The sequence below is a fragment of the Natrix helvetica genome, assembly GCF_964273705.1.
Source record: "Natrix helvetica genome assembly, chromosome: 1".
Taxonomy (NCBI): Eukaryota; Metazoa; Chordata; class Lepidosauria; order Squamata; family Natricidae; genus Natrix; species Natrix helvetica.
This window is the reverse complement of record NC_138548.1, coordinates 223,421,202-223,444,223: the sequence shown is the minus strand read 5'-3', so window position 1 is coordinate 223,444,223 and position 23,022 is coordinate 223,421,202. Positions and strand designations below refer to the sequence as shown.

Genomic DNA, 23,022 nt, shown 5'->3' with positions numbered 1-23,022 from the left:
TATGAATACGCTTTATTGTTGTAGGATAGAAAGCCTCTGTGTTTCTTTCTCTTCCATATTATATCAAAGAAAATCAAAGTGGGGTTATTTTGTGTTTCTCATACGTCTCTCCAAAGGAGTGAGTTGCTGCGTTCATCTCCCTTAGCAGTTCACTGTTCTCTTTTCAAGGCCAGATCTACACTTCATGAAAAACATCTGGAGGAAAATAATGGCAAGGCACTTCTGTGCTGCTGTCAAGAGTTGGGCCAGCATCTATCTCTCTGTGGCGATAACTAGTAACTGATCTTGGTGCTGTTGGAAGAAATGTCCTTCTGGGTTCAGTTCCAAGTGGGGAAAAAGACACTGGAAACATGGAGGCTGCTCGGAATGATGATTTAAATGGTGGACAGGACCACATGATTTGAGGTCCTGGGGGAAAAGGTGATCACATGCTTCAGAATGGTGGGTGAAGAAAAGAGACAGATGCTAAAGCCCCTTGTTTTATGCCTCTCTGGGCTTTGATCTTGTATTCTGATTGGTTGTTAAGACTCCCATGAGGACCTGTAGGGGCAATTCTGTAGGGTGTGTTTTGGGTCCAAGTTTGGTTGAGCATTGCTTCTTCAGAGGTGCCCTGTGGTGAGATGGGTAAAGGACTAATACTATCATGCGTTAATCCCATCACCCTGGGGCTGAAGGGGGAGGTCTTTGTTATGTAGAACAGACGGACTCTTGCCTTTTTCTTTTCTTTTTTTAAATTTTCAATAAATTTTACAATTATCATCCCTTCCCTCTTCCCTCCCTCCCTCCCCCCGCCCTCCCAGAGCAAAGTACAGGGTATACACATTTAACAACCATACGCTAAGATAAGCTAACTAATTTTAACCTATTACTATACTTGTGCTTTAACTCCCCCTTTATTAAACTAGTTTTGAATAAATTGTAATGTCCTTTATGCCTTCATTCATACGCTAACTGAATTTTTTTAGTCCGGTATTTATTTTGAATATAGTCAATCCATTTTGCCCTATCCAGCTTGTACTTCTCATCCGAATGATCTTTCAAATATGCTGAAATTTTGGCCATCTCTGCTAAGTTTGCTACTTTTAATGTCCATTCTTGGATGGTAGGCAACTCTTCCTTCTTCCAGTATTGCGCCACCAACAATCTTGCTGCAGTCGTTAGGTTCAAAATCAGATTAGTCTCTATAACAGTACAGTCTGAAACTATACCTAACAAGAACAACTGGGGTGTAAACTTTATCCTCTTTTTCAACATATTTTGAATAACCCACCATATTTTTATCCAAAATGCTTTAACTTTTTTACAACTCCACCAGATATGGTAATACGTGGCATTAACACAATCACATCTCCAACATTTAGATTGTAGGTTCAGATACATACAAGCTAGCCTTTTTGGATCTAAATGCCATCTGTTCAACATCTTATAGAAATTCTCTCTCAAGTTCTGGGCTTGTGTAAATTTTACATTTCTTACCCAAATCTCTTCCCATGTTTCCATCATTATTGGTTCCTCGAAATTTTGTGCCCATTTTATCATACAATCTTTAACTAATTCTGTTTCTGAGTCTATTTCTATCAATACATTATACAGCCTTTTTATATGCATTGGACCCTGATCCCTAATTTTTTTGGCTCTCCCCTTTTAATGGCCCATTGACAAAGGTGGGGGCTATTAAGAGTGAGCCTATCTCCTGATTAAAAACATGTTTCTCCATTTCTTATCCAGGGAAATAGAATATTCTGCCTTTTCAATATTTCCCAGGATATTTCATTCTTCTAGGAGAGGGGTGGGTGTTAACTTCCTACAGTACTTAAACGGCTGTATTCAGTTGCCCAGAAGAGGGAATGAGAGAGTGATGTTCTGGTTTAGGTATCCGACTGGCACCTGGAGACCCAGGTTCCAGTTTACCCTGAGTCACAGAAGCTCAGTGGGCGAGTTTGGGGCCATCATTTCCCCTCAGCCCAACCGAAGGCTGCTGTGCAGGATAGTGGTGAGGAAAATGGGAGGAGGGAGCACTACTGTATGTACCTCGAGTCAAGTTCCCGAATTGAAAACCAAATATAGGCCCAGGCTATAAATACATTTATTGGTTTACCTTTCATGCCTATTAAAAAGATACAGGAAGATAAGCGGCGTAGAAATCGATTACTTCACGGGGATTAGAATCGCATCTCGACAATTGGTAAATAACCGCAGGGAAGCGGATTAAAACCTCTCCCTTTCTCTCGCGCTGGTCGAAAAACCCGGACCTTTCACGTGTCGGCGAAGCCTGTCGGAGGCCGAGTTCCAAGAACCTGTTGCGGGAAGGCGCGCGAATCACTTCCCTAGGCCTGGTTCAACCGCCTCGTCGGCTCCTTCCAGCCTCTTCCTTCGCTGACGGCGAGCGGGAAAAGAGGCCGCCATTTTCTCCCCTGAGAGGATGATTAACCGGAGTTCCCTACTCGCGGTCGTTTCCCTTTTTTCCCTGGCGCTATTCTGCGCGACCTCTTCCCTTGCGAGCGATGGAAACGGTGAGGCCACCTTCTCCCGCCTTCGGGTAGCGGGTTGGGCGGGCGCTTAACCTAGGCAGGCTCGGCTCCTGGTACTTCGGGACGAGGCCAGCGAGCAGCGAGCCTGGGTATGACGGCCGCAGGCCCTCCCAGGAGCCTTGGGAAGGGGTATAGGCGCCAAGCGCTGGCGGTCCGCTCCCGGCTCTTTGCGGCACCTCTGACTCGCAAACCCAAATAGCCGGCTGGTTCGTTTGATATACCGGTACTTTAAGGAACATATTTTGGAAACTGGCTGGCTTTCTTTTTTTAACCTTACTTTGGACCTTCATAGAATCAGAAAGCTGGAAGTAACCTCAGAGTTTTCTAGTTCAACCCCCAGCTGAAGGCACAAGCCTCATCAGTCAAATGGTTGTCTGATCTGTTCTTGAAAATCTCCAGTGAAAAAGCATCCACAACTCCAGGAAGGAAGCTATTCCACCGATTAATCCCTCTCACTGTCAGAACATTTCTTCTTACTTCTAGGTTGGATTTCTCTTTGGCAGGTTCCCCTCATTACTTCTTGTCCTGCCTCTGGAAGTACTGGAAGACAGCTATCATGCCCCCCCTCCCAACCGTTGGCTTCAGTAGGCTAGTTATGCCTAACTCCTCCAACTATTCATTGTACAATTTAGCCTCGACACTTTTTTTTTTGTTCTTCTGTGCACACTTTCCAGGGTCTCAACATCTTTATTGTATCATGGTGACCAGAACTGGATACAGTATTACACAAGCTATGCAGGTTATCTTTGACTTATGACCATTGGTTTAGTGACCGTTTGCAGCCCTGGAAAAAGTCTTATGACCATTTTTCATACTTAAGTCTGTTGCAACATCCCCATGATCACTTGATTAAATTTTGGGCGCTTGGCAACTGGCTTGTGTTTATGCTGTTTGCAGTTTCCTGGGGTTATGCGATCATCTCTGACAAGCAAAGTGAATGGAGAGGCCAGATTCATTTAACAACCATGTTACTAATTTAACAACTGCAGTGATTCACTTAACAACTGTGACAAGAAAGGTTGTAAAAACAAAGCTCACGTAACAACTATCTTGCTTAGCAATAGAAATTTAGGGCTCAATTGTGGTCATAAATCAAGGACTACATGTATATTAACATTAGCTTGAATGACAGCCACAACCCACTTTGGAATGCTCTCTAATTCTATACATGTCTTACCTCACTTTTCAATTTTTATATTAACAGTCTAGGCAGGTTAGGATTTTTGTCCTAATTTGTATATGTTTACATTACTTACACCAACACATTTTCCACTTTAATTATGATCACGGAAGGGATGGGAAATAACTTTGGAATTCTTAACCCAGATGGTGTAGCCAAGAAATTTGATAATATTGTTTCTCACTCCTTTAGTTCTAAATTATTGCCAAATGTTTTTGAAAAATCAGGAAAACAAGCCCAGAGCAAATGGGAGAGATATCCAATATAGAGTGCTCTAAGCCCTATTCTAAGAAAATTAGACATTCATGTATTCACAATTGTTGCAAATTTAACAAAGGGAAGGGAACTTAAAAGAACAGTTGGTTTTATAGAAATGTAAAAATGGTCATGCAGGGCAAAAATCAAAGCTATCCATATAGCTAGTCATTTTAGAACAGCATTATAAAGTATCACAAAAGAGTAGAAGCAATTATCTTTACTAGGCAAAATATTAGAAGAAGAAAGGGAGGGAGGGAGGATTAGGTGCAGCTGGCTCCACCCATATGACTTGGAGTAGATGAGGCAGGCTTTCCCTTCCCTTTAATTGCAAACTTGCAGGGAAACCTGTCCTCATAAAGGAAAATGAGAGTATTTCTGCAAGGGGGGAGGGAATCCATTTTCATTTCAAATTTTGCTGCTTCCTATTTGCCGGCACATCTCCAGGTGATTTTTCTTCTGACGGGACGCCAAGTTGGCTCCATGTCTAACTTGGCCAGGGTGACTTGTTCTGCACCCACCTGACCATGTCCCTCCAGCCACACTCACCTGGCTGTTGTGAGTCATTCTATTCTGACTCTGTAAGGCAGGAGAGGCCTCCTGCTTTTACTGGACAGCTTCTCTAGCCTGCTTCAGCTCTCCAAGTGGCCTATGTTGAAAGTGGGTTTGTAATGTTTTCAAAGAATACTAAAGCCGCAATCAGAACTATAGGAAATCTGATTCACGTAATGCATGTGTGTGGGGTGTGGGGTGTTTGTGATAAAGTGAGACAGGCTGCCCTGGAGTTGCTATATTCTGTACATGATTGTGTTTATCAGATAACTCATCTGTGGAAGGTGAAAGATAGTCAATATGGAGAAAAGTCTGTATTCCTCAACCCATCACTTCCAGTATAGTATATATAGTATAATGTAAAGTACAAGACCAAGATAATCCATGGTCTCTGTAGATAGAGCTGAAGCTGATTTTTCACATCTTGAAGCTGACAATGATCACAATTAGCCAAAGGCGGAAAAGTACCCGTCACCTTAGAACAACTGAGTATAGAATAGGATTTGCTCAATTGTAGATTAACAACAAAATAAAGGCAATGCCATGAGAATGTGGCAGCAAAAGAGGACTCAGGAGCATATTTTCCTATACGTAAATGCAAATGAGGAAATTATATTATTATTACCAGAGGTGGTATTCAGCTGGTTCTCTCCAGTTTGGTCGAACCAGTATCGGCTTCAGGAGGCTCCACCCCCCACCCCCCTGCTCCGATGTAGTGCGCGACCTTCTGTGTGTGTGTGCTTCTTTTGTGAACCAGTAGGGAATGTAAGTGAATCTCACCGCTGGTACAAACCAATGTAAAACCAATGGCCTTGGTATTCTATATATCTAATACAATCTCAAGTTTAAAAAAGTGGAGTTTGGATTTGTGCTCACTTATTGGTTCCGTGAGACTGTGTTTAGCAAGAGAACAGTTATGTAGCTAGATACGGACTTATGAGCCTTATTAAAGGACCCACATTGTACGAGATTTGGCAGCTGATGGGTAATTTTCAAGAAAATGATCAATCAATCAATGAAAAGCACCACAGAAATGTGATTTTTTCCCTTTGCTTCGTGACTGCTAAGTGCTCTGGAGAAAAGATCTGGCAGGAGGTGGGATTTATTTATTTGTTCTGTTTTATGATTGCTTGTTGGTGTTTGAAAGCCCCTTTCTGAGATTTATGCCCAGGAATGTGGAATAATAAATAGAATTTTTAATCAATATCTGTATGGCCAAGTGTCGGGTAATGTCAAGTGCCAGACAATTGATTCTTTGAGGATCCAGGGACAATAAACACAACAGTATGTAACAAGTTTTAAAGCCTTATTATTAAGTTTAGTAGACAGATTTAAACAGAAATACATGTCAAACAAGATAACAATTCTCTGTTCAGTTATTGAAATCTCCAGTGGTAGAATAACAGAGACTCCATGACAGCCAATGCACTGAGGACCCAGTGCTAGGTCTGGGTGTCGATAAAGCTCCCATCTGAAGGGGGAATATACCATTGTTTTATCAAAGACTGGTACCAAAACCTCACGACCTTATTTTCACAATATCAAGAATGCAAGACCTTGGCTAGATTGAACATTTGTTTCTCATGCAAGCTGACAAACCCTGGAATATAAACAAGAACCTAATAAGTCAGATAAACCTGTGCCAACCCAAATAATCTTAAAAGTTGCCCTACAGCCATGTAAAGATTTCTCCTTTTAGTAGTTATTCTGAAGTATTATATCCTAAAGTCTACTGTTTTCCAAAACAGTGGAATTATTGCAATGTTCTCCTACATGGGGCTACCCTTTAAGAGTATTTGAAAGCTACAATTGGTTCAGAATGCAGTGGCATGAACAGTTTGGAAGACACCTAGGGCAGTGGTCGGCAAGCCGCGGCTCGCGAGCCACATGCGGCTCTTTACACACTTTAATGCGGCTCTTCTGTGTGCCGGGCGCCCGCTCCCCTCCCTCCTCTCGGGCGGCCGCCCCAAAAGTCAGGACTCTGCAGCTAGCCTCTGTAATTGCGCCGCTGCTCCACGCCGTGGAAAACATAGGCGCAATTACAGCCCGGAGCAGGAGCAAAGCCCCTTTCCCAACTGGCCCTTCCTCCCTCGGAACACTTCGGAGGGAAGCTTCTGCAAAAGCCCAGACGAGTGACAACAAGTTCCCGCCGTTACGAAGTCTCCGAGGCTGTAATTTTCTGAGCTGTGCGCGCGCTCCTGTTTTCCACGGCATGGAGCAGCGACGAGCGATGATTCCGGAGGCCATCAGTGGGGGGGCAGGGTCCCACCTCGCGTTCCTCTTCCCGGATGGCCCCCGGAATCATCGCTCGCCGCGCAGAATCTCACCGCTGCTCTATGCCGTGGAAAACAGGCACGCGCGCACAGCTCAGAAAATTACAGCCTCGGAGACTTCGTAACGGCGGGAACTTGTTGTCACTCGCCCGGGCTTTTGCAGAAGCTTCCCTCCGAAGCGTTCCGAGGGAGGAAGGGCCAGTTGGGAAAGGGGCTTTGCTCCTGCTCCGGGCTGTAAGCTTCCCTCCGAAGTCTTGGGATGTTCTGAGGAGCCCCCCAAGGCAAAACGCCGCTGCCAGGTAGTTAAAAGTACCTCTCTGATTCTGTCAGACTCTGTCAGTCTCTCTCTGATTCCCTCTCTCACTCACTCTCTCTGTTCCTCTGTCTGTCTGTCTGTCTGTCTGTCTCACTCACACACACACACACACACTGTGGTCACCTTGTTGAGTGTTCCAATCACATTTGAAACACTCAATAACTGGCCTGCATTTATGGTATTTTGCAGCATTCTGCAGTCATAGGACAGAGGGAGAGACAGAGACAGACACACACACACACAGAGTGACAGAGATGGGGGAAGGAGGAGAGAGAGACAGAGATACAGAGAGAGAGGCAGACAGATAGACACCCAGAGAAAATGACAGAGGGAGACAGAGAGGGAGGGAGGGAGAGAGAGACAAAGAGCCAGAGAGAGAGAGAGAAAGAAAAAGAAAAAAAGAAAGTGGGAGAGAGAGATGAAATTAAAAACAACAACATACAAGCCTGACTTACTCAAACTATCCAAGGAAATGCAAGGCCAATGTTCACATTAGTGGTTGTGACTTTGTCAGTCATTGTCAGGATGTAATTTTCTCTACATTGTAAGGCAAATTTTACGGAATTTAACGTTATCGATAAATAATATCGTTCTAAAGTTTTTGTTTTATTAGTTGTGTTATTTGTATCCTCCCGACCTATGTGGATACTTGCATGCAGAATATTCTCAATAAAAACTTATTGAAACTAAAAACAGTGTACCATCCTATGTATTTTCAGTTTTAAAAATGTGGCTCTCAAAATAAATTTCAATCGTGGTTTTGGCGAGATTTGGCTCAGTTGAAAAAAAAGGTTGCCCACCACTGACCTAGGGTAATACACAACAGTAATAGCAATGTTATCTGAGCTGCAATTGGCTGCCAATCTGCTTCTGGATGCCTGTACTAACACCTTAAGCCAAGGTCTTGGTTTAAAGCCCTTTTTGGCATGTGTTCAGGATATCCACAGAATTATCTTTTCTCAATGGGATTGGCCCGCCTAATTGTGCTGACAGAAAGGGCCTAATGTGGACCCCATCAGCCAAGGAATTTTGACTGGTGGGATCCAGGAGAAGAGCCTACATTGCTACAACCCCTACATTGGGCATGACAGGAACAGCCAAAGGGCCAGATATTTTCCATCATTGAAATAGAGCAAGTATTTATATACAATGATGTTAAGAAATAGTTTAAAAATATTTATTGAAATCAACTTCTTGATTCTTTTTGACTATGTATGTATGTAGGTGTGTGTACTGAAAAGTATGGCTATTCAGATAAACCCTAAAATTTGCATTTATAAACTCAAATCTAACAATTGTGATTTCATTTCTAGAGTGTGGAATAAGGCCTGCTATAAGCACATCAGGAAGTCGGATTGTAGGTGGAAATGAATCTGAGGAGGGGGCATGGCCATGGATAGTTAGCCTTCAAGTATATATCCATGGTGGAGGATTTATCCATTTATGTGGTGGAACTTTAATTAATAACTGCACAATATTGTCAGCTGCACACTGCTGTATTAAAAAACCGTACGTATTACCTATCCCTATATTTTTATAGATTTTAGTGTAAGAAAAAATACATGGATAAAAAATAGGTGCCAAATTTAGAAATTTATATTTTTAAATATCTATTTTGAATCATCTTCACCTGAACCGTTTTCCAGATTGAGAGAAGTATCTGGAATCTTCATCTGAGTTCTCAGATTCGAAATTAATTTTAGGAACAGGAAGAGTAACAAAAAGACATTCAATATCAATTTCTGCAATTGTATATTATCACCATAAACTCCAAAGTAAAAATCAAATCAGATCTCACTAAGTGTGGCAATAAAGAACATAACCTCATGATGTTGCTTTCCTTTCACTTTTAACCCTCTGCAGGAGCAGCATACATTAGCTATTCTGGTTTAAAAATAGTATTTTCCCTCTTCTTGGAACATAAGTCTTGCTCTACAATATAGGATGCCTCTTCAACAATGCCAATAGTGATGGTCAGGGCAAGGCTAAACTCCTGCTGGTCACTGATTAACCTGGATGCAACCCATGTCCTTACAACACACCACCTCTCCCTTTCTCCCATCCCTCCCCACCTGGACCCTGAGCACTTGCAGCTGCTTCCCATGCCTCCTGGGAGTGGCTGCCATTTTCAGCACTGGCAATTCCTTATGGAAAGAGCATCTGTTTTCAGAACTGTCTGCCCCAATCAGCTGACTGTTGGGAGACTCCAAACTCCCTTCTGGCTCTTGCTATTCTTTGGGGAGCCAGCCCTTGCATGCAAAAGCAGCAGCAGCTGCAGAACAAGCATCCCAAAACCTTTCCCTTCCATTAACTACCTCCTCCCTCCCCCAGAAAGCCACATTCCTTCAATAAAACAAAAACAAAAAAAGCTGGGAAGGTGAGACTTGTTGATCTTTCTCCCCCTCCCCATTAGGTGTTAAAAACTAAAGCCTCCATCTCTGCCCTCAATCTCTGTCCCTTTTAAAAACCTTACTTTGACTCATGGTGAAAGGAAGCAAGCAAGCAAGCACAGAAAATCTTTCTACAGCTTTTTGTCCTGAGGAGTTGAAGAAAAGCGGCTATAGCAGAAACAGTCACAACAAAAGCTGGGTCCTAAAGGGAGTCAGAGAGGCTTCCAAGCTCTTTGTTTGCTTCCTTGCTTACTTTCCTCTACTATCAAGAGATTGGATTTTGAAAAATGGGGTTCTATGGGTCTACTCATCTATCAAACTTTGCCTAGTCAAGGAAAATATGTGTATGAATAAGATAGGTAATCTTAGTGAGAGAACAAGAAAAAGAGAGAGAGATGAGATGAGAGATATAAGAGAGAGAGATGAGATGAGAGAAACCTCTAAGTAAAAACTAAATGCAAGCAAAATACTGTTGGTACTAGGAAGAAAGATTTTGTTAATAATGCTATGCCTATAAAGCTGATGTGTGTTTTTATCTGCATGATCAGGGCTTTTTGATTTTTTTAAGAGTGTTGTCACAATAATAATGTATATACTTGTAACTAAGTTGACTCTTAAATTTTTAACCAAAATACCATGAAAAATGCACCATCCACCAATGAACCAACCCACATTTTTCATGGCGTTTGCTTAAAAATTCCATGATCTACTTAACCACCAATGGACTTATTTGCAGGCATATTATATGATGTATGGGTGCTTTTGAAAAGTTATTACTGCATACGCCCACATAAAAGCCAAATGTGGATAAGCTGAATGCAATTTTTAGGTGCATTTTGGCACCTAAGATTTTTGGCTTCTCCACAAGTATCTGCAGTAATAATATTTTTAAAGCGCTATTTGTAAAAATGGTGTGAAGATAACCTTTATTTAAGGTAGGAATTTCAGGAGTATATAGATACTAAGAATATGTATGGCTTTATAGTTGTTTAGATTTCTGTGTAAGCCACAAAGCTTTTCCAAATTAACTCAGATTGTTATTTATTATCAAATCCGTATAGACTCTGGGCAGTGAACAATAAAACTAAAAAGGGCATTGGTATCTTACCTGATACTCCTCCATCCATGCATGGGTTGACACTGTCCGTGCTCTGATTGGACTGAGTCTGATTACAATTAATTAACCACTATATAACCCCTTCCATTAGTGGTACCACCCAGTTTTCCTGCTAAGAGAAAAAAAGACAGACTCCTCGTGTTATCCCAATAAATTCAAGTTTAGTGATTCCAAGAAAAAAAGGTTACAACATTAAAGGGAGCAATATAAGCATTCGAACTCATCAACAGAAGAAACAGTCCCAGGAAGACGAAGAACAGTCCAAGAATGGCCGGGGCTGGATGCTATCTCCAGCTTATTTGAAGAGGCTTATCAGATAAGATACCAACGTCCTTTCTAAATAAAGGTGGAGGTAGCATCCATGCATGGGACATACCCAAGCCACATAATACTCAAGGGTGAGCAAACGACTGTTCCTGGACTGGTTCAACTGATCGAACTGCCTGGAGCACCCTCCTTCCGAAGGGAGCTTCTGCTGAAGCGAACCTGTCAAGCTTGTAATTGTGAACGAATGGGGACGGGGAGATCCACGTAGCCGCCCTACAAATCTCTTCCAGAGACACGTCGCCCATGCCGTAGTTGTGGCAACGCTCCTTGTAGAGTGGGCGATCACCCCAACCAGTCTCGGTTCATGGCACAAGTCATGCGCCACAGCAATGCATCGCTTGACCCACTGTCCAATGGTCGCTGTTGAAACCCTCTGCCCCAGGGGAAATAAATGGAACGAAATAAAAGGGCCTCGGAATGCCTGTGGCCTGCTGTGTGCTCAATGTAAATGCCCAGCGCCCAGCGCACATCTAACTTGTGCCAGCGATGTTCCAGTTCATGACTGGGAGAAGGATAAAATTTTGGAAGTACCACTTCCTGTGTGCGATGAAACCAGGACCCTACCTGTGGTATGAAGGAGGGGTCCAGCCTGAGGACCACTCTATCCTCATGGAACCTGCAGAGATCCTCCCACACAGACAAGGCATGCAGTTTAGATATACGCCTTGCGGACGTTACGGCCACCAGGAAGGCTGACTTCCAGGTAAGCATCTGCAAGGACACCTCCCGCAAAGGCTCAAAAGGTGGATCAATCAGGACTTCCAGGACCTTGGCCAGATCCCAGGTCGGATATTGATGTACCGCTGGGGGTTTGAGGTTAACCGCCCCTTTCAAAAAAGCCCAGATGTTGGGATGATGTGCTAACTACTGACCCCCACCCCAGGTAAGTACACTATTAAGGGCCGCCACCTGTCGTCTAAGGGTGTTGGGAGACAGCCCCTTTTCCAAACTGTCCTGCAGAAATTCCAGAACCTGGGAAATGGTAGACTGAACTGGTGAGATCTGCTTGTCCACGCACCAACGTGAAAATTTTTTCCAGGTGGCATTATAAATGCGGACTGTAGACGCCCTCCTGGAGGCCTGTATGGTAGAAATGACCCTATCAGAGAGATTTCCCTCCTTCAGCGCGAGCCACTCAACCGCCAGATGGTCAGTTGTAACCACTGTGGTTCCGGATGTCGTAGAGACCCCTGGGTGAGGACAACCCGGTCTGGTGCGATCCTCCAAGGTCTCTCCACCAACAGTGACCGAAGGTCAGCGAACCAGGGGCGCCGAGGCCAGTGAGGTGCCAGAAGGATGACCTCCGCTCCCAGGCTGATGATTCTGCGGATGACCCTGTGAAGAAGAGGGATCGGAGGAAACGCATAAAGTAACCCCCTGGGCCAGGGGCAGCGAAGGGCATCCATTGCTTCCGCCCCCAATGTGTTGAACCGTGAGAAAAACCTCAGCAGCTGGGTGTTGTCCGCGGTGGCAAACAGGTCGACGATAGGAAGTCCAAACAACTGTCTTGTTTCCTGAAAAAGACAAGGGTGCAGAAGCCATTCAGCTTGGTCAACCCTAGATCTACTAAGCCAATCCACCATGATATTAGTGATGCCCGATATATGCTCTGCGGAGATGGACCCGAGGGTCCCCTCGGTCCAGGAAAATAAGAGACTCGCCTTTGCCATGAGGCCACCTGACCTAGTACCCCCGTTATTAATGTGGGCCCTGGCCATCATATTATCCGTAAGAATGAGGAAATGGCATCTAGAGACAGATTCCTGGAAGCTCAACAGGGCTAGTCTTATAGCCCATAACTCTAACCAGTTGATGCTCTTCTCCGCCTCCTCTCTTGACCATTGTCCCTGAGCCATTTGCGTTCCCATATGGGTCCCCCAACCGTAAAGGCTGGCATCAGTGGTAACCGTCACCCTATCGACCGCCCTAAAATGGCATCCCTTCTCTATGGCCGGGGACCTCCACCAGCTGAGGGACTGGCGAACCTACTCGGGTAACAAAACCTTGGCTAAGGAGACACTGCAGTTGGCCTTCTGGTAGGGGAGGAGGAACCATTGCAACTCCCTTGTGCGTAACCTAGCCCAGGGTACTATGGAAAAAGTAGAAACCATTTTTCCCAACAACTTGGATAGAGGGGCCAAGGATACCCTGTGACCGCGTAGCACCTCTGTCACAATATGCCTAAGGCTGTTGAGCCGTTCCTCCGAAAGGAAAACCTGACCTCCCACTGTATCTATCCAAGCACCTAGATGTAAAATACGAGTTGTGGGAGTGAAATGGCTTTTGGCTTCATTGATGGAGAACCCATGCTCCCTCAAGACATCTAATGTGAGATGGAGATCTGACACCGCCCTGTCCCTGGAACTAGATTGAATCAATATATCATCAAGATATAGCTGTACCCTGACCAGGATAGAAGGTAGATGGGCCGCCAAAACTGCCAATACCTTGGTGAAAACCCGGGGTGCGGAGGAAAGGCCAAAGAGCAAAGCCCTGTATTGGTAATGATGTGACATGTAACAGAAACACAAGAATTGCCTATATTCCCTCTGGATAGGCACATGCAGGTACGCCTCTGTGAAGTCAATTGAGGATAGAAAATCACCTTCGCGAATACCTTCCAGGGTAGCGATTAAGGAATGCATCTTGAAACGTCTATATTTGACAAACTTGTTTAATGTTTCAAATCAAGGATGGCCCTCCACTCTCCAGAGGCCTTAGGTATGACAAACAGAACAGAATAGAAACCACAGCCGGCTTGTCCGGCTGGTACCTCCTGAATAGCCCTAGCAATCAAGCAAATGTTGTATAGCGGACTACATAAGGGACCTCCTCTGGGGGTTGTTAGAAACTGGACAACAAAGAAAAAACTTTGGGGGTGTGGAAACAAACTCCAAGGCCAGACCGAACCTGACTGTGGTCCTAACCCAGGCATCAGTGGTTGTGATCTCCCATTGGTCAGCGAAAAAATGCAACCTGCCTCCAATGGGGGACTGTTCCTGAGAAGGATTAAGGTCTGCGGTAGTATCGGTTACCGCCTCCTCGAAAGGGGTGCTTAGACTGATTACTCCTCTGCTGCTGATACTGTTGTTGTCGGGACCTCTGAAAGAATCCCCCCCTGTGGGCGATACCATGAGGAGGAATACTCCTGCTGCCTGTTGGAACCTCCATATTCTTGATTGCGAAAGGGTTGCTTTTAGGGTAAGGAGCTGAGATTGGGATTGGAGGGGAGGATTTTATGTTTATCCTTACCCTCAATCAACAGGGGAGTGAGAGAGTCCCCAAAGAGCGTGCCCCCCGTGTATGGCTCAGAAGCCAAGCGCCATTTATGTTTGACCTCCATCTGCCACTGTCACAGCCACAAAAGCCTGTGTGACGCCACCGATGACCCCATTGCCTTAGAGGCAAACCGGGTGGCGCTCAGAATGACATCCACAGTGAACTGTACAGCAGCTATAATTCTATTCAGGTCCTGATGGGGCCTTGAATCCCTGACCGGCATCCGCCGCTGCAACTGCTCCAGCCAGCTGAGGCTGGAACGGGAGGACGCCGCTGTCAAGGCCCTCACCGCCCAGGCAGCCACCTGGTGGTCCCGCTGGATGACCTGGTCAGCCCATCTATCCTCCGGTTTGAGGATGTCCTCCTGCACCCCCGGCATTGTGGTGTTGGTGTAGGGGGCTGCAATGGGCAGGTCAATTGTTGGCCATAACAGTGCCTTGTTGAGGCCGTCTGCCACATTATAGAAGTGTTTGTCAGTGGTCGACGAGGCCGGACCCGACGTAGGTGTGGACCACTGACGTTGAACAGTGTCGACAAACAGCTGTGGGGCCGGAATGACGTCGGATTCCATCTTGTGTTCGGTGAACCAAACACTCGTTGACTGGGGCTGAGGCGTGGGCTCCCTTGCTGCTTGGTCTCCCAGCTCCGATGCCGCCTTGGCTTTGCAGAGTAAAGGTGTGAACAGGTTAGACGGAAATAGGCCCGTATAAGAGGGCTTGTCTGCAACTGGCCCCTCCTCGTCTGACAGGTCGACATCTCTTCTGAGGTGGGGGAGGGGCAGCAGTCAGGCTCAGGTGTCTGGGAAGAGTCTGAAAGCGGTGGAAGCCCCCCTGCACGTGTCGACCCCCGAGCGACCGTATTAAGCGAAGCCTTTTCCTTCAGGCCAGCTGCAATCCCCCGTTTTATAGCCTCTGCTATAATGTCCTGACAAGCAGGGGGCATGGCATGCATGGCAGTAGGTGCACACGGGGGGGGGCATGGAAGCCTCCCCTGGGTGGAGCCCAGCTGCAGTTGGGGTGAAGGTAGCCTCAGCGCTCCTCCCTTGGCCCTGAGAGCCAGAGGTGCCCCAAAGCCCTGATGTGTTAATCGGTAACATCGGGCTGAATGGGCCCTGAGTCAAATTAAATGTGGGGGCAATGGGCTTGGTTGTGCCAGTGCCCGCGGCTCCTTATCAAGTTGGTGCTGGGACGAACCCGGTGGGTCAGAGTGCTTACTTTTGGAAGAGGCCTTAGAAGCCTTCCTTGTCTTGGAGCTTTTGCTGTCAGAGGAGGGGTTTTTGTGCGCAGGCTTAGTCTGTGACGAGGGCCCAGAGGTGGGAGGAGGGGTCGCCACCACAGCCAGGAGGCCAGGCTCCATCAGCGCTGCCTCCCTGCCAGCGTTAAAGACGATTCCGGCATGCTGCTGTCGGCCATGTCCCCAGGGAGCTGCAATGAGGCTTAAAATGGCGCCGGCGGCTGGTCGCTCACACTGGCTCTGCCCCCTTTCAAAATGATGTTCGCGCCTTTATTTCCGGCTGGGCCCAGGCTCCCCGGCGTGGCACTAGGCCCCTGAGAGGCCTGCACGCTCCTTCAAGTGATTCGCAGCCTCTAAGCCTCCCCTTGCTCACCGCAGTGCCTGTGGTCCTCGCGCTGCTGCTAGATCGATCCGGCAAATTTGTGTGCCGCTGAGCGGCATTCTGGGCTCTCCCCCTGTGTGCGCGGTTGTCAAAGGCCTCTGCCGCCTGTCTCTCACCGCTGCTGCTGCGTGCCGTTTAGCCCAATCCACAGGTGAATCTAGAGCTCACTGAGGTGAGCAGGGGGAAGGCGTGAGGCCTGTGGACAGTAGCCTTCCTCCCAGGGGTCGGAAGGCCTGGTGGTAGGAGCAGGCTGTACTCACAGCAATGGTAGAGTAATAATAGTAATAATGAATAATAGAATTGAAATTCTGGTCTAATTATTCAAATCTTGCCAAAGAGTGAAGGATAACACGACTGTCCCAGAGTGCACTGAGTCGGAAAACTGGGCGGTACCACTAATAGAAGGGGTTATATAGTGGTTAATTAATTAGTAATCAGACTCAGTCCAATCAGAGCACGGACAGTGTCAACCCATGCATGGATGCTATCTCGACCCTTATTGAGAACATATATAACTAATACTGGGCATGATTTGATATTTTCCAATCATTCTGACCAACACAGGATTTTAACTGATACACTAGCCAAAGATGGGCAAAGACCCAGCTAAGCATCCACAAAGGGTCATGAGTCATATAGAATTATTTCAGGAGTACAATCCAAACCCAGACTAACTGCTTTGATGTTTACATATCAATAGCAGGTTCATCTTGGTAGGATTTAATCTGATTTTAATCAGATCTCCCCCCCATCCCCCGCCCACAGCTACACCCTTGCAACTTTCAGACACAGCTTCAGGGCTTCAGGACTTTGTGGCATCTCCAGATTGGCCCAAAATACTAATGGGTTTTAATCACTTTATTTATGACACCTCATCTTGAACTGATGGTTGACTCCCTCACAAGTTTCATGTAGATGTTAAATAACAGTGTCCCAAGGGCTGGAACACTGCCTCTCCCAATCATTGACTAATACTGCCCACTTAGGTGCCAATGCAGCAGGGGTGGGTTGTGGCCAGAGTTATTGCTGGTTCGCTCGTGCGCGCTTTGCGTGCTTGAAACGCTGTGCATGCATGCACAGTGCAATGTAAATTGTTGTCTGCATGCGCAGAACTGAAAAATAAGTTGGCGGTGGCAACTGGGGAACCATTTCGAGGGTATGGCAGGCCTGGGTTGCTGCTGGTTCCAGCGACCCAAGCTGCCAAACCACAACTGGTTCTGCAATGTGGCCACCACTGAATGTGCCCCAAACTGCTATTTCTTAAAGGCAGTTCAGAAGGTTATCATTGTTGATGGTACAAAGCCCACGAAGAGGTCTATAGAAGGTAGTATGCGCTATTCCAAAGAAGCATTGAGTATCTCTCAAATACTGTCATTCACACTCCACCTGGCCATCCAGAGGAGTGCATGGATCAAGAATGCACGTGGCAGAATTGCATTGTAGAAACTCAAAAAATCCCAGATTATTATACAGAAATAATTATTTCCGTCTCAATCTCCACTAAAGCCTTTGTACACTATAGACTCTGTCCAGGGGTGGGATTCTAACGGTTCGGTAGAATCCCGCCATGGAGGGATGACCACGAACCACATGACCACGGAGACGTCTTCAGTGCTGACTCTTCGGCTTTGAAATGGAGATGAGCATCACCCCCTAGAGTTGGGAATGACTAGCACATATGTGCCAGGGGAACCTTTACCTTTTCCTTTTATAAAGATCCAGAGCATCTGTGAGCTGTAATTCAATGAGAAAGTGATCTAATTATGGCAAAGGAAAGATTAATGACCTCCATCTTCAGATTGCATATCATCTGCTCTGAAGTAAAGGTATGATTAAATGTACATTATCTTATGCTGGCCACAATTAGTTATGATAAATCCCTACCGTGTTAGAGTATAATATGGAAAGAAAATACAGTAAGATCTGGCTAGAATGAATTCATATTTATGAAACAAATAGAGTCTATCTCACTTTATGCTCGTGTGGTGAGGAAGGAGAAGAAACAGGAGTTAATAATTTAAATAACCAGGGTCGATTTTAAAGGTGAACTGAGTATGACCCAAACTTTTAACACAATTCGAAACTTAAAAGAAAATATTTGGTATTGTCTTTATAGTGTCCTTATTCTTATACATATTGATTCTGCCCCTGCACAGAGTCTCCTTGGAAATTATAAAATTGGATTTAAGTTCTGGCAGTTCCCCTGGCCCCAACTCTCTCTGCATACGGTTCCTACTTGGTAATAGTAAAAGTGGTAAAATGTATGTAATTTTCCACCCTTGTTGATTTCACAAAAAGTTGATCAGTGGCTCTTTTTAAGGTTGCCCAGCCTGTCATGAACAAGGAGGAGCCAGGGGAAGATTTACAGAGAATGCTCTTGGCATCTATTGGAGAAGGTAGAACTGCATAGGTCCTATGGAGTTGCCTGAGCATAGCCTTAACTGATTAGCTGGGAAGAGTTTGAACCTGTTAGCCTGATGAAATGAACAGGATCCTCAGAGCTATTAATTTGGCTATCTCTGTTTTACATCTCTGTCTCTCTTGGCTGGTTAAGGCCTTGTGGCAGGTGATGTGGTTGGGTCCATCTAGTAGTTAATGCTTCTTTACAAGATGAAGTGGTTCTGCTGATCTTGAAAGAAGTGTACCCTTTTCTCAAGAAGCCCATGCTGGACCCAAAGGAACTGGACAAATTTAATCCAATCTCCAACTTAGTTTTATCTTTTCAGGATAAAGCTCAGGATGAAGGAAGGAAATTCTCTTTTCACTCAGGATTCAGACTTGTTGAAGCACTGAGATAGTATTAGATGTGCCTGTTAATTGCCTCTGATGGGTCATGAATTAATCCTGGCCCTTACTGATTTCTCAACAGTCTTCAGGGCTATCAACCACGACTTCCTTCAGGAACAGCTCAGGAGATTTGGATCAGGGAGGCACCATCTCTCAGGAGATTTGGATCAGGGAGGCACCATCTCTCAGGAGATTTGGATCAGGGAGGCACCATCTCTCTGGAGATCCAGTTGGACCCCACTCTGTTTGTCTCTCACAAGGCAGTTAAACCTGGTTGTTTCCTTAGGCATTGCGGCCAGAATGCTAAACAATCTTTGCTGTTGAATGGGTTGGTGGGTGTTTTCTAAACTAATTGTGAATATACTGTACGTTCTTAGATCTTGGGCATGTGTTATATTGATGTTTTGGTTTATAATCTTTTGTTCACTGCCTAGATTTACTGTTGTGAGAAAGTTGGCTATATAAAATCATTTAAATTATACATTTCAGATACATTATTTGAGAATTCCTGAATTAGAAATAATGCAATAAATTGTTTGAATCTGATTTTGCAAATGCTACATTTTTAGGTCAGTTTAAATGACTATTTAAACTGGTTGTATTTTCTATAACAGCCTACCATTTTGTCATCATCTGAATAAAACCTGGCTCCATGCTTACTAGCCATGCACACATTTTGAAGTAAACAATTTCATCTCTCTGGAATTACATTTACATAATAATTACTAACTTTTAAAGATACTTTATTTTCTCCCAGGGATCCAGAGATGTGGAGGGCTGTGATTGGCTTGCATCATCTTTTCAAACACAAAACATATACTATAAAAAGACGCATAAAAGACATCAAGGTCTATTTTTACTTCGATTCAGCAAAATATGAAGATGATATTGCTGTGTTTCAACTAAGCAAACCTGTCATATTTAATGACTATATTCAGCCCATCTGCTTGCCTAAACCTAATCTTGCCCTGACTTCTGATATGAAATGTTTTATAAGTGGGTGGGGAATGAATAAAGAAAAAGGTAAGTGTTTTATTTTTGCTTTTAAATAACCTATTGTTACAAGTTAAAATGAGTTTAGTGGCCTCAGAAAGTTTATTTGCACTGAGAATAATACTTGGCAGGGGGGGGGGGTGTCTTCAAATCATCCTGACTCCTGGTGACTGCCTGGAAAAATCCATGCAGTTTTCTTGGCAACTATATTTTCAGAAGTGGCTTGTGGTTGTCTTATTTCTTGGACTGAGAGAGAATGATTGACTCAATGTCACTTAATTGGCTTCACGCCTAAGCTGGGACTAGAACTCAGTCTCCCAGTTTCTAGTTTGGTGCTTTTAATCACTACAGTCAACTGTTTCTCTCTTATATTACACACAGAAAAGTACAATCAAGAGGGAGCTCCTTTTGGATACTATTCTCAGTTAGACATACTTGATATTCACAGATTTGCATTTCAAGATTTTCAAATTTGTACTATATACACAAGAGTCATGGTAGCTGGATATAATGGGAGTTGTATGTACTACTTCTGGAAAATAATAACATGGGAATGACTCATATAAACAATATGTGATAATTTTTATTCACATCTTTTCCTAGATTTCAGTCTTTAAAAATGATCTGTTTGCAGGGCATTTGTTCCTCTTTACTATGTCCTTCTCTTTGCAAAAGGATAATATGTCATGAAAATAAAATTTGAGAAGTTAAAATACTAAGATTTTATTGTATTCTGAATATAAATTGGAATTAAACATTGATGATATTGTACCCAGTTACCCAGCAAAAGCACTAAAATGGAAAAATGGACTATATACAGCAATATGGTTTTGTCAGATTATCGGATCAGTAAAAAGAAAATTCAAATTCTGACATGTAACCTAAAGAGGAAGAAAAGAAACATTCCCATCTAATTATGCATTGTACTATTGCAAAAATGCTTAAATAGGAGTTTACTAATAATGAAGACCTGTTCACAATTCTGGAAATACGTAACAGTAGACATTTCAAGAGAGAAAATTGTTCTGGTTAGAATTGTAGCCATTAAAATGAGTATTTTACTGAAACTCACATTTCTGTTCCCAATGATTTTAGTAAATATTTTTTAAAAGGTATCAAATGATTGACACGAATAGCTCATGAGCAATACAAGATTCAGATTCTGAGGCACTGGGCCTCTTCAGATTAAGCATTTATTTTAAAAAGCATCATTTTGTTAGGTTGTCAAGAACAATAATAAAGCAGTTTTTTAAAAATAAGTCTTAATAATTTGAACATTCTATATAGGCATTTGTACTTATTGACTTACCTCCTTGCAGCAAAGAGCAAACAGCCTGTTTCAGTTTAGCCTAATTAGAAGAAAAAAAATCTGCCTCTGCCTCCCATCAATTTGCCTTGTTGCAGCAAACAGCAAGTTTCACTCTCAATTTCAATTTAAGCAGGGGCCTCCAATGATCAGCTGTTTCAGGATGCAGGAGGTAAATTGCTGGGAGGCAGAGGCCAAAGTGTGGAGGCCGGTGAGTGGGCGGGGCTACATTTGGTGTATAAGATGCACCCAAATTTTCACACTCTTTTAGGAGGGAAAAAGGTGCATCTTATACTCCAAAAAATAGAGATAGATCAGTGGTGGGTTCCAGATCCTGGTGCAACAGGTACAGTGCAACAGAGCCGGGCATCCACTATGGGCACACGCGCAGCACACATGCAGGGCACGCATGTGTACTTACCTCCCATGACACTGCGACGTTCCAGCTGCTCGAATGTTGCGCAGGCACTGTATGCTCCGTGCGTGAAAGCCCCGATCAGCTCAAATACAGGTAAGGAGGTCGGGCAGGCCAGTGGGGCCTCCAGAGCACCGTACCAGAACAGTACCTGGTGCTCCCAGCAGGCACCGGTATGCGCATACCGGGACATACTGGTCATATCCCACCATTGAGATACGTATATCCTCTCAATTGCATAGGATAATTGGACTGGTGTGTTAGCATTAGATCAAGAACTGCCAATTCAGCATTTTTACATAGTTCTTGTTGCAGATTAGAAACAAATGAATTAAAAGCTATTGCTTTCCTTACAGGTAAAGGCATCCTCATATTGCAAGAAGCTCAGCTACAAATTTTTTCACTAGACACTTGCAATCAATATGACTGGCATGCAGGATCAATACCAGATACTGCTTTCTGTGCTGGCTCTGAAACTGGAGGTGTTGATACCTGTCGGGTAAATGGACATAGATTTGACTCAAATCACATTCACTTAATATCAAGCTAGGTTTACTAGATTAACAATTTCCAAATGCACTACAGCAGATAGGAAATTTCAGAAAAAAATTAGAATTTTATAAGTGGGATATTGGTGAATTGAGATAAAAGATCAATTACCACTGCTTTTGCTATTCTAGAGCCCAGCCAAATAATGCTTTCATTCTAATATAATCAGTGAGAGTGAAGTTGACTAATTTATCCTACTGATTTCAATGCAAATAAACCAGAGGTAATTTATAAAATCAACAAAATTTCCCTCCTTCAGTGGACTGCCTCTTGCAAATTAAATCTGTAAGAAAAGCAAACTGTTCTCAGCCTACATCAGGCTCTACTGTGGGGACAGCGCTTTCATACTTACTCAAGTCAGGAGGAATGGACACTAATGTGGCCATGAGGAAGACCTATTTCTTTGTTCTCAGTTTGCCATAATGGAATGAGAATGGTGAATGTCACTGAAGATACATGGCTGCTGTACGTTCACTAGAAAACTAAATAAGAGGAGGGATAGCCTTTATGCATTCATGCTTTCAAATGCTAGAATCACTACTCATTGTTATCTTTTTCATTTTTCAGGGAGATAGTGGTGGACCTCTTGTATGCTATTTATCAGATTCTAAATATTACATTGTAGGAATCACCAGCTATGGTGTTGGTTGTGGCCGACCAAAATTTCCAGGAGTTTACACTAATTTGCCTAAGTACATGAACTGGGTAAAGAGACAACTTAGCAAAACCAACACTGTGAACATTCAGCAGGTTCTTTTTTTGTTTTTGGTGTGGAACATTTTCCGTCTAATTGTATGAAACAACAAACCTGCTTTTTTAATGTGCTATAAATTTATCATTGTTTTTTAAACACATTGCATTACCTTGTAATCTCATTATTTCTGAAACATATTATTTATCAATAAAGTTTATCATTTTAATTTGCTCATTGATATATTAAAGCATGCATTTTCATCTGTAATAAACTCTATGAACGCTCTTTATTGTTGTAGGATAGAAAGCCTGTTTCTTTCTGCCCCATATTATACCAAACAGAGTCAAGGTGGGGTTGAGTTAATGGGTGTATTCAGTTGCCCAGAAGAGGGAATGAGAGAGTGATGTTCTGGTTTAGGTATCCGACTGGCACCTGGAGACCCA

General features: G+C 43.9%; 1 protein-coding gene across 1 annotated transcript; it reads left to right on the top strand.

Moving 5' to 3' along the window:
- Positions 1–2,277: 2,277 nt before the first annotated feature.
- LOC309385322 (transmembrane protease serine 12-like) lies at positions 2,278–22,746 on the top strand. The gene is made up of 5 exons (XM_081939659.1): positions 2,278–2,513; positions 8,421–8,616; positions 19,380–19,645; positions 21,693–21,835; positions 22,453–22,746. Exons 1-5 carry the CDS (start codon positions 2,423–2,425, stop codon positions 22,681–22,683), a joined length of 927 nt encoding a protein of 308 aa, XP_081795785.1. The 5' UTR covers positions 2,278–2,422; the 3' UTR covers positions 22,684–22,746.
- Positions 22,747–23,022: the final 276 nt, after the last annotated feature.